This window comes from Phoxinus phoxinus (genome assembly GCF_949152265.1).
Source record: "Phoxinus phoxinus genome assembly, chromosome: 6".
Taxonomy (NCBI): Eukaryota; Metazoa; Chordata; class Actinopteri; order Cypriniformes; family Leuciscidae; genus Phoxinus; species Phoxinus phoxinus.
In genome coordinates this window covers 8,399,524-8,412,115 of record NC_136881.1, presented here as the reverse complement: position 1 = coordinate 8,412,115, position 12,592 = coordinate 8,399,524, and the positions used below count along the sequence as shown (strand labels likewise).

Sequence of the window (12,592 nt, the reverse complement as noted above, 5' to 3'; positions counted from 1 at the left end):
AGAAAAAAAACCATAATAAAGTTTCCACGACTTTCCAAAAGAACATTGATTACGTTTGTCAGAAGAGAGAAAGATGTCAAAGCCGTTCGCAGTTAATTCGTGTTTTTGTTATTTATAGGTAATACAACACAAAATATAACGTAATAAATGTGTATTATTATTATTATTATTTTTTAACAACTTAATTTGCGGTGTTGATAATAATTGGTCTATAATAATTGTATATACCGGTAATTGTTTGGCACTGTTTCTATGGGATTTTTTAAAAGGGGGATGCAATTTCAAATGTATTTTTCATTATAATTTCATATATAAAAGATAGGTAGGTGAAACAACATAGAAATAAGAAGGAAAAAAACAAGTTAAACAGATCAATAAAAACAAAACCTCTTTGCTTTTCGTAAGCTCTCTTGTTGTCATGGTGACGGGATTGTTGACGTGACTTCAATGGAGGATCAGCAGGTACGTTGTTTTGAGTTTCTAGTGTGTTTTTGTCAAGTGCGTTTTGAAATATGAATTTCGATTCGGATAGAATTTAATTAACAAACAAACGAATACCTAAACCAAAGTATTTACAATAAAACACTAATTTTAATGGCGACGTTGTGTGTTTTACACAGTCGTCAACATCTAACTTCCGGTAAGTTTTTAATAACAAACCATTCATTGGAAATTTGCTCTAATATAATTATTTGATTTATGTTGAAGCTCTAAAGTTAAGCAGAAGGGATGGGAACTTATATATTTATATAAATTACACATATATACATAAACACCATGATAATATCGTTTAAAAGAGTACAAGACTATTGAATGTCAAACTGATACTGCTTGAAATGCCATGTCAACTAACAGTTATCCGCTCACAGGTGTAGATTGTTGGTTATGATCAAGAATCTCTGTAAAGTCCAGTTGGTATGGAGGTGGTTCAATCTGCCTCAGAGACTTTCTCCAAGAGTGTGAAGAAAAAAAACCTACTTCCTCTAAGCCAACTGCTGGAGGACACCAGAAATAGTGGAAATGTCCCCCATCACCTTCTGGACACTAGTAAGTAACACTGCTGTTGTTTTTAAAATCATATTTATTTTTTAAACATTATATCTTTTAGCAGGCCACCAGCAATTCTTGTATCTTATAAAACTGATAAACATTTGCCATTTCACATTAATGTATAAATGTGTCTTTTTTGTATGCTATATTTCAGGGGTGTTTGCCAAACTGAAGAGTAACAGTATAGTTCAAGCCGAACCATCAGAGCTGCACTTCAGTGGCTTTGAAGTAGGAAAGGACTATAGGAAAATCCTGGTTGGTTTTGTTACTTGTCCATATTCTTGCTAAAAGCGAATAGAATACATTTGTAGTGTGAACTGTTTTTTTCTTTTCTTCTTCTTCGGAATGTTTCATGGCTGTAATGGTTATATAATGTGACTTGTTTGTTTCATTGGCCTGAAACAAACAAAACATTTTTTAATTCTAAAGACTTGACTGGAGACTCCATTTTCTGATTCACATGACCAAATTTCCACTGATACTACTCTGCGGTCAGTGGGAAACATCTCATGAGTTGTAGCTGAAAGCGACATTACAGAAGGGGAAGAATACGGGAGGAAGTATAATGTAATGACAAAAGCTGTTTTTTTTTTTTTCAAGAAACTTGTCAATGTGTCCTCTGACGTGCTCAGTGTCCACATTTTACCCCCTCAGACAAGGCATTTCCAAATTAAGTACACCAAAAAGGTAACCATCAACTGGCTTACAAATATCACTTTTACATATACGCTTTAAAAATTGTATATCATATTCCTGATTATTTTAGTTTCATGTACAAAATCCTGTCAATAAATGCTTGGGCTATATTTCTTTATTATAGTTTTATTTTATTATTATTATTTTAAATAAATGTTATTTTGCACAAAGAAAATTAGGCTTATTTTATGACCATTAAGATTATGAAATTCACTCATACCATGATGTTCAAAATATCAGCCAGTGCTGAATGTAGTCCCTGTTTTAAATGCAGTGCCGACTGGTTCCGGGTCTGGCTTACACTGTTACAGTGTTCTTCCGACCGGATGAGTGGCGTTATTTTTCTGATAACATTAGGATTCATGGCGAGGTAAAAACATGTTTTTCTCTAATATTTGGCCATGCAAATTCTGAAAGGACTCAGCTATGATGTGTCTGTGTTTTGTGTTTGTGTCAGGGAGAGGAGAACTTACTGGTTCCTGTTCATGCGTATCCTGTTATCAATGATCTTCACATCCCATCACACATTAGTCTTCCCCCAGTGCCACTCGGGCAGAGGTATACAATAATTATCATATTACACCAATAATGTGTATAAAATAACTGTATGATAACATTGTTGTTATAAAATAACTAAGATATATGTAGATACACACTATTGTTCAAACGTTTGGAGTGATTTTTTTTTTTTTAAAGAAATTAAAATATATTTTAACAAAGATACATTACATTCAATCAAAAGTCACAGTATAGAATTTTAAATAAATGCTGGGTTTTACTTACTATCCTGAAATACTTTTTTTTTTTATTTACTATCCTGAATCCTGAAAAATTTCCACAAAAATACTAAACATTGATAAGACTGGAGGAATGATGCTGAAAATTCAGCTTTGCCATCTCAGGAATAAATTACATTTTAAAATGCATTGAAATAGAACACCGTAATTTTAAATTGCAATAATATTTCACAATATTACTGTTTTTACTATATTTTTGAAGCAACTTTGGTAAGCATAAGAGACATAATTTGTAAGAGACATAACTTTTGCTTTTATAGTGCCAGTCATGTGATTCCACTAGGCTGCAGTTGTCCAATAGACTTTGAGTTCCAAGTGCACTGCCTTCAGCCCCATAAGTCCTTCACTGTAAGACCGCTGTCAGGTAACCAGTTTCCGTTACAATCGACATATCTGCTGTTAGAGAGCAATGGAAACCAGTATAAGTGCATAAATACTGATAGAACTGTAGTTGGTGATCAAACATATACTGGACTTTGTATTTCATTTACTGTAACATCAATATAAATAACAGATGTTATCCGTATGTTAATCAGGGATCATTCCAGCAAATGGAAAGACCACGTTAAAAGTGACATTTACACCTCTGCGGTATGGTACAGCTGACATCACACTACAGCTGATCATCTCTCAGTTCAATTCCAAACCTGTCATCTGGACAGTAACGGGTTCCTCATCTCCATATCTGCTGCTCAGGTAATACAACAGGGAAATAAAAGATTGCAATGCACTAAAAACACTCATAACACCTTAGTAACCAAATAGGAACATGCTATGTTATTTTTACAATAACATTTACATCCTAAAAATGTTTATGTTGTTTATTTGTAATAAAAAGTAAAATGTTGTGTAAATGTCTGAGTTCAGATGCTTTTGCAAAAACATTAATGGTATTTTTGTTCTCTGTGCCTCAGTAAACCTGATGGAAATGGTGATGACGATGATCATTTTGTTGAAGAGCGGAAGACAGCTGATGGAAAATCTCTGGCTGTTACATCCTATCATAAGCTGAAAATATCTCCTTCCTTGGAGAAGGTAAGAAATTATATTATTGTTCTTGTTTTTATTTATATTCTGAAAAGATCAGTTTCAACTTTCGAGTTTCTCAGTGCTGGTTTGGAGGAACAGCCAAGCCATGCTGTTCACCAGCAAACATTCTGGTCATCCAGCATGGTCCTTTTAGTTGAGCAAGGCAACCAGCACCCAAAACAGAAAGTCGTGCTTGGCTTTTCAACAGGGTTTAAATGGTTTTAGGCTGTGCCGATGCAGGAATTTAAATTAGCTGAGGTCAATTTCATTTGGGGCCTTTAAAAACAGTAGCAGAGAGGTTTGTGTGAGATTGAATTACAAGTTTAATTTTGTTGTTTGCACTGAGCTTACTGAATTGAATTAGAATTGACTGCATACCCTTTCAGCCGTCAAATGTGGGAAACACATACACAGAATTACAATCATAAGGCTGCAAAGATTTTAGCTGTGGTATTGTTAGATTTTTTTTTTTACTATATTAAAAACTATTTGTTGTATTTAAATCAGCAATTTATGTAAATCAAATTATATCAATCAAATGATAATGTAAATTAAATGATAATGAAGTAATGAGTGTTGGTGGTAGTAATAATAGCACTAATGAAAAATTCTGGTTGAAACTATAATGCAGCAATCATACAGTGATTCATCATGCATACAATCACATTATTCAGTTTTTACTCTTATAGGGCAGCAAGAAGAAGAGCAAACCTGATCCACAACTGCAGGTTTCCACTACAGATGTCACCACTCATGCAGGACTGGTTAAAATGCTTCTCCAGCCACAAGACAAAATAAGATACAGGGACCTCCGGGAGGGTAAGAACACCACAGCACTCATCCAGAGGGCCTATGAGGTGCATGTTAACAACTAAAACTGTGGAAATGAAAGTTTGGCAAAGGCAGCAACTGTCATGCTGGAATGCTGATGTGTCCACCAGGCTTTTTAACTAGCATTGGTCAACCAGCTTCAAAGACCAATGTTTTTGCCCCTGAAGGCCCGGATTTACATGATGCAATTTTTTTATTGTTCTTTGTTTGGAGGTGAAAAGAATTTCGAAATATACTGTTAGCGAACATCCCGACACTGCCCACACTGCTGAGAGCGAACTTAAGATGAATATGTAAATATGTGCGCTTTCCTTTCAATAACAAAATAAACACACACACAAATAACAGCGGTGAGAAAATAGCAGTTAAGAAAGCATCTGATCATAGCGATGTGGATATGTTTGCACAAGCTCTGCAATTTGACACTCCAGTCGAGTCAAGTCACTTTATTTATATAGCACTTTATACAATAGATGGCTTTAAAGCAGCAGCTTTACCGTATTAAACATGAAAACACTGGACAGTGTTGCTTTCGATTAGAATTACAAATTAATTTTCTACTATAAAGCGGCTCTCCAGTGTGTTCATGTTTTTACTCACGGATGTCTGACCTTTACAGATTGAGCAGAAGAAATTAATCGGAGAAAAATTCCACCACGTCAAAGAAGGCGGAGCCCCACTATTGCGTAATCGCTTTGGCAAGCGGTTTCAAACTCCCAAAACAAACTCCAAACGAACTTTGTTTTGACCTGATTTTGTTCTAAATTACTTCACACCAGTTCGTTCTTCGATTCCGCTTGAAGTATATTGAGGCCTTTATGGCGGTTCACCAGCATCTAACCAGCACTAAAAAGCTCAAACTTGCCCTGACCGGTGTGGAAATCGTTGCTGATGTGATCGAATCTGGTCCTTTCAGCAGAGTAGAGTTTAGATAATAAATAAAGTCCCATTTTATGCCCATTTTGCAAGTTACCCAACCTGAAAATGGCCTTTTCCAGTGGTGCTTTTTCTTGAATTCTAAGGCCATTCTTTAGCTTACACTGTATGTACCACTTTATTTTGTGCTGCCCTCATCAGTCTTCACTCTGTGTGTAACTCTAGTAAAACCTGATGACAGAAGTTGAGATGAAAAAAGTATCTCTTTATTTGTTTAACCCTGACTCTCAGAAACAATTCTTACCCACTGTGGTGTGTATGATGCCAAATATGTGATATATCCCGAATAACAAAAAAATTGAATTACAGACTGACTGTTATGGCTGAAACACATACAGAATTCAATTTGAAAAGATTTGGATTTGTAAAATAACATACAACTAATCAAATATGTAATGATGTGACCAGAACTCACAGTTATTTAATTCGAGATACCCGTATGTTTTATTTGTTGAAGCCATGTCTTATACCAAAGTTGCAGACCAGACAAGAGAGATGAAGGAAGCTGCGTTCTTGAAGCAGGTCCAACAAAAGGAGGAGAAAGCCAATCATATCCGCTGGTATGTTGCATACAATGATAGTTTTACATTACATACAATATAATAAAGTGAACTGCAAAACCTTTAAAACTAGTGTGTTTTATCCTTAGGCAAGTTGATCTGGGTGACGACCCATGTTCAACCAAACAAAAACTTAAAATTTTGAAGGAGCAAGATGAGGCAGTTGCTGCTTTCAAAGTAAGCTAGTGAATTGGTTTGATTCATTTTTTTTTTTTTAATTGTCAGTTTCCCCTGAATGCTCATATACTTAATATGTGTGTGTTTCAGCTAAAATACAGTGGTGAGTCAGTGGCCTCTTTAAGATCTTCAACGAGACTTTTCTCAAGACGAATTTTACGAGATGCTGGACAGGTACATGCAAGTCTTTCTTATTGACATCTTGATCTTTAAAAATCATGTTTCTAGTCTGTATCTTTAGTTTAGGCTCTGTCCTAAATTGCATGCTTATATTGCAAGTACGTACTTGGTAAGAAAGTACATCGTTTTGAGTAGGTAGCAAGAAAGTATAACAAGCTCGTATCATAATAAAATTGCGCATTGATACCATTTGTTACATACAGTTAGCATGTAAATGTTAGCATCTAGTGGAAGTCATTATATTAAAATTCATATCTTTTAGACTTATTCAACAGCTCTATGTTATAGTTCCCAGAATGCACTGCTGATTTCATCAGGTATGGCACTGGCCAGCTGGAGGTCAGACAGAGAGCACTCAGACTCTTCCAGCAGGCTGCTCGAAAGGTAACATAACTCATAACTGAACCTTATTAATGTAAATTCATTTGAATGTTATTAAACTATTATTTAAAGCATTACGACGGTGCTTGTTTTCAACTCACTGCTGATTATCTATATAAAATGTGTGACTGTATTAATATGTACAGTATAATAATGTTACATTGTGCTGTGTTTAATCGAGGTTGTTCTTCAATGTCGTATGAACAAGAGGCTTGTGTCATTAAGAGAACTTGTTCGCAAAACCAGGAGTCCGCAGGGAGATAAAGAATCAGGTTGGGATTTTATTGTTATTATTTTAATTTTTACTTGTATTAAGCAAGGACGCATTAAATTGTATAAAAATGACAGTAATGAGTTTTACAGGGTTACAAACAATTTCTTCATCAAAGACTCCTGTATCACTGTTACAACTGTTTTCAACATTGGTAATAATAAGAAATGTTTCTTGAACATCAAATCAGCATTTTAGAGTGATTTCTGAAGGATCATGTGACACTGAAGACTGGAGTAATGATGCTGAAAATTCAGCTTTTTCATCACAAATAATACATTTTAAAATATATTCAGATAGAAATCAGTTATTTTGGTAATTAAATCGTAATAATATTTCTTTATTACTGTTTTACTGTATTATTTTGATCAAATAAATACAGCCTTTGTGAGCATAAAATACTTTTTTCAAAAACATTATAAAAAGCCTATTGATATAGTTACATAGACTATATATAAAATATGAATGAACTATAAACTAATAGTTTGCAAATTATTTGTAAGTACTTTATTACTGTATACTATACTTATTATAAAGTGTTACCAACTATTTTTGCATACTCCAGACTTTTGAACGACAGTGTATATTGCTATTATGTCTTAACAAGTCATATCACCAAAATAGATATGTTTTGTATATTTATCTGTTGTTTTGTTGTAGATGGGGATGAGAAGCCACACTTTTTTAAGATGACACCAGAAAAACTTCTGCCCATTACCTTCAATACATTTATACCTGAAGACCAACCTGACGAACTTGTGAGAGACTGCTTATGGTCATTGTGCAGAGCTTCTGTATAATTCTTGTATGACACAATTTTGATACAAAAACTAGAGTTACTGTAAATAGAATTGAAACCTCTTAAAGAGGTGCATTTTGTTCGTCGAATGCCAAAAAGTTTCAGTTCAACATTTGAGATGTGCAATATCAGGGCAAATTTTGTGGCATTCAAAGCAGTGTTGTGTTGTGGCTTTCAGGCTGTGAATGCATTGGGCCAAATTCCTGTAAGAATGCCTGAAGCAGATATGAAACTCAGGACTCCATTGTTCGATCTAAAGGTACGGGAAGAAAGCGCTTTCCCCACTACTTTATCGTGGTAGGACATTTTGTGCCATGTAATTCTTCTGAAAGTTCCTGTAAATGCCCGGTTTTGGCTTGAAATGTCAGAACTGGTTTTGTAATTTATAAAAATACAAGATTGATCATTTTATGTGAATGTGTGTGTATGGTTGAGTGGTGAGACAAAAAAAAAAAAAGATTTAGGGTTCGGGTTAGCAGAATAAGTTGACGTAGTTGCACAGTTACTTATAGTCAGAAAATGTCTGTTGGAGCATCAAAATAAAGTGTTAGCAGATATTAAGCTGACAGTCTACTAATACTCCAATGACTGGTAGTTGACATGTAGTTAGTAGGACGTCTGTTAGGGGACTATCAAAACAAAATGTTAGTAGCTATTAAGCACATGGCCTACTAATACTTTAATGAGAGTTGACATTTAGTTGCAAAGTTATGTGTAGTTAGTAGAATATCTAAATTGGAACATCGAAATATTGTGTTACCAAAGCAGGAAATGCCACATTTTGTTTATTTGTTTATTTAAAAGGATCCCCATTAGCCTACGCCAAGACGACAGCTAGTCTTCCTGGGGTCCAAACAATACATACAAAACCAACCAATTACAATCACAATTACACCCAAATATATCATATATTAATACACATAAAAGAACAAGAAAAACACACAAAAAAATACTGATTAAACAACATAGCACATGCTACAACCTCGCTCAACCAATCCAGACGATATTATGATGTTAAAGACAAATACAATCTTAGTCTTTTTTTTAAACCATGAAGGCCATTTACTAATCCAAAATGGTGCTGAGTTTATAAATGACAGTAGTACTGTTTTAATGATATTTAACCATACATTTCATATCATACATTTTAATATTTATTTTCCTGAGTTTCCCTTTAAAAAATGATTCCTCATAATGTAATCCTTTTAACAAACCAGCCAGTATAATGAAAATTGTGTGTCTATTTTTAAGGTTCCCCAGCGTTACAGACTGATGGGTTATCAGCCATTATCTGTCTATGATGCAGCAGCAACATTCGTTCCTCCTGACCTGTGTAGGACATTACGCACCGGAGCACAGGTAGACAACATGTTAATGGGTTATTTTTAGCCATACAATTATGAATTGATATCTGTTTACATTAAAATAAATCTGGAAACAAATCTAACTATTGTGTTTGGTCTAATCATTATCATTGTGTTGTTACAGGATGAGCTGTTGCCTGTGGTGACATGTCCATCTGTAGAGCTCAGTGATGATGAGGAAGATAAGAATCCAGAGGACGATGATGGATCACATCAGGATTTAGGTCCCACACTTAGTTTCAGTGCACCTGAAGCACTTCTCAGACTGCCCAACGCCCACCCTCTCCGGATCTTTGTATGTTTTTTGAGCCACCTATCATAATCTGCTGAGAACGGCATGTTTATACTATGAATTTTTTTTTTACTTAAAGTAGAATAAACAACCTTTTCATTACCTGAAATAATAAATTAAAATTAAAATGACATTAAAATAAATTTTATTTTATTTCAGCTAGTTGCCAAAGCAGCATTTCTCAATTTCATTTAGTTTCACTTGAACTAAGATAAATGAAACTGGTAACACTTTACAATAAGGTTTAATTTATTAACATTATTTACCTATATATTAGTTAACATGAACTAACAATGAACAATAGTTCTACAGCATTTATTAATCGTAGTTCATGTTAATAATTTCAACGTTTTCTAATACATTTTTTTAAATCCAGAGGTGTATATGTTAACATTAGTTAATTCATTCTGAACTAACATGAACAAACGATAAATAATTACGATTTTTACCAACAAACGTTAACAAAGATTAATAAATGCTTTTAAAAATATATTGCTAGTTAATACATTAACTAATGTTAACAAGTGAGACCTTATTGTAAAGTGTTACCATGTAACAGAAAATGAAATAAATTATTAAATACTATAAACTCTATATATTTATATATATATTTTTAAAAAAATTATGACAAAAACACAACAAAATTACTATAACTAAAGTTGAAATGAAAATGGAAAATATGAAAAATAAAAACTCATTCAAAATATAAATAAAAACTATAATTATGTATTAATGATACTAAAATTACACTGGATAAAGTAGTACAAACTGTACTTACTGTCGGTTCTGCTTTTGTGTTTTGAATTATTTTATTCCGACATATCATAGACATGTTTGAACATGGCTCAGTCTTACATTGTTTGAATTAATATGATCTTTTTCCATTTTATTTAGAATCCTGCACCACGCGTTTATGCCTTCAAACCAGCTCCACTTTACCTGGAGTGTGACCTGGACTTTCATTTGTGTCCACTGCCACGATACACTATCCCTAAGGGCAATGTCGTGGGTGTGCATGCTCCTCAAACACAGAAGAAGTTTCTAGATAGGAAGGTTTGTTGAGACATTTTTTTGCACATCATTCACAAAGAGCAAACTCTCAGTCAATGTGGTTTTAAAATGGTTTTATATCATAGCTGGTACTATATTATTATTATTGTCTGAAACGATCAGCATCCAGGACAAAATTATTTGTTTTATAATGTTATTACTAAATATACTTTCATCCTGTAAACATTTGCTTAAAAATATCAAATGCAGGATATAATCAAAGGGATTATGATGTGGAAGAAGTTTCCCTGTATGGCCTTAAGCACTTTATCCAATATTTCGACTCTAAGAAGTGACTGCGCCCCACGCATGTAAGTATTGCACGCACTCATATAAACATTCATTTGTTGGCTTACCTCTTATTTACACATGCAATATTGTTTTATATCTAGGTGTGACCCGTTCAGTGTTGTCCTGCTGCCTGTGGAGGCCCCTCCAGCTCTTCAGGGTCTGCCCGACAGCATCAGAGACGAGATTCAAGCTGGAGGGTAAATAAAGATTAACGCCAGCTTGAATAAACCCTCCGTCGTTGATTGTTTGGGACGCCATTTCCAGATTCATGCTGGTTTGATTTTTCTGGCAGGTCTGAGAGCTCAGATCTTCGTCTCACTCCTGAGATGATTGAAGCAGAGTTCGGTCTGTCTGCGAGATCTTCAGCTACATCTGTTAAAGAGGATCAAGAGGAAGGCAATGGGTTGGTACAATGGGTTATCAAAAATTTTGGCTAGTTGAGAATTGCTAATTGTCTTGTGCTTTATCATGCCCAGCATCATAATATGCCTACTTCCATACTATATGGTTGGCGAAAAACAGTACCGGTATGTGAGCAAAGTAGTTTGTCTGAATTCATAGTATTCATAAAACAGAAGCTGAAAAGTACCCAGATGCACATCCACTGGCCTCTTTAATATCTCACGAGGCAACGGGAGGATTTATGAATAGTAGTGAAGCGACGGAACAGACGCTGTAGGTCACATGATAGTGACAACATGGCGAATGTAATACATCCGAATTTAATTCATACTATATAAAATGCACTTTTTTAATGGTCACGAAGGAAGTTTCAAACCAAACGTAGTACCTTCTAGTACGCGATTTCTGTCATTTTGAGGTTGACATATGGTTGAATAGAAACATGACCTAAATCTTCTCTGTCTGCAAGTCTCAGAACTCCAATAGCACCAGTCGCCTCTGCAGGAACAACAACAAGGTGAGCACCAGCACTCTAATCATTAATCCATCCCGTAATCCTCATTTTGACAGGGTAATTGTAGAAGTAAAAGCTATAAAACATCCATTCATAAAAGAAAAAGGCAGTATTTGTTTGTTCTAGCATGTAGGGGAAGTTGATTCCACCATCTGGGCATGAGAACAGCAAATGATTTGCTTTGTTGTGCAGGTTACAAAACATGACATGAGATAAACTTTCTTCCTCTCTTTAATTTTTGGATCACAGCGACACACGTGAGCAGCCGCCGGAGTCAACACAGAACAACAGACTGGGACCAAAAGTGCTCGGGAGATTAAAAGAATTGAAATCTACAGGCAGAGTCAGCTGTGCCTCATCATGTGACAATAAATAGCACTTTTATCTTCAAAAGGAAAGGAAATGGGACAGTGAAATGCAGTGCTAGCTCAGGTAAACGTGCAGATTTTAGCTAAATACAATGACATGCCACCAGATGGCATTAAATGTCTGACACATAAAACTCAGCAACTAAAAAGATGTTATGGTCAATGTTGGTATGGAATCTCTTTTTTTCATAAGTTCAATTAAATATTTTTTCCAAACTCATTTCCTTTCTAGTAAACGCTTTCTAGTAAACCTAAACTACAGAAAAACACTTCATCAGTCAAGGGTGTCGTTTTAAACGGTAGATTTACATGCATATGTAGAAACAACTCATGAGCATAATTTGAGTGAAAGTGAAACAAATCAGAAATAGTACAAATATTTTTGACAAGTTACCATATATAACAGCAGTCCTCTATTTGACACGAATTCCAAGTTTGTGCAAAGTATTTTTTTTCAAAGTATATAATAAATTTGACATAATAACGTTACTGTATGTCATTATGTAAAATAATGTTTTTGGCAGATATTTTCACTAACATGACAGCTTAATCCAGCATTTCCATGTGCTCGATTCAGTGAGACATTGATTATGAGGAAGAGAGT

General features: G+C 34.6%; 1 protein-coding gene across 2 annotated transcripts; it reads left to right on the top strand.

Moving 5' to 3' along the window:
- Nucleotides 1-403: 403 nt before the first annotated feature.
- cfap221 (cilia and flagella associated protein 221) lies at nucleotides 404-12,207 on the top strand. 2 transcript variants are annotated; one of them, XM_079614951.1, is made up of 26 exons: nucleotides 426-462; nucleotides 619-640; nucleotides 870-1,047; nucleotides 1,205-1,305; nucleotides 1,651-1,737; nucleotides 2,021-2,116; nucleotides 2,204-2,304; nucleotides 2,804-2,907; nucleotides 3,080-3,239; nucleotides 3,458-3,578; nucleotides 4,262-4,391; nucleotides 5,797-5,899; nucleotides 5,989-6,076; nucleotides 6,167-6,250; nucleotides 6,545-6,640; nucleotides 6,819-6,909; nucleotides 7,569-7,666; nucleotides 7,886-7,966; nucleotides 8,959-9,066; nucleotides 9,196-9,366; nucleotides 10,258-10,416; nucleotides 10,624-10,724; nucleotides 10,806-10,901; nucleotides 10,997-11,107; nucleotides 11,576-11,623; nucleotides 11,870-12,125. In XM_079614951.1, the coding sequence occupies exons 3-26, from the start codon at nucleotides 918-920 to the stop codon at nucleotides 11,994-11,996; spliced, it is 2,592 nt and encodes an 863-aa protein (XP_079471077.1). In that variant the 5' UTR covers nucleotides 426-462; nucleotides 619-640; nucleotides 870-917; the 3' UTR covers nucleotides 11,997-12,125. The 2 variants fall into 2 exon arrangements, with proteins under 2 accessions (XP_079471076.1, XP_079471077.1); XM_079614950.1 differs by lacking the exon at nucleotides 619-640 and having other exon boundaries at nucleotides 404-462; nucleotides 11,870-12,207.
- The last annotated feature ends 385 nt before the right edge of the window (nucleotides 12,208-12,592 follow it).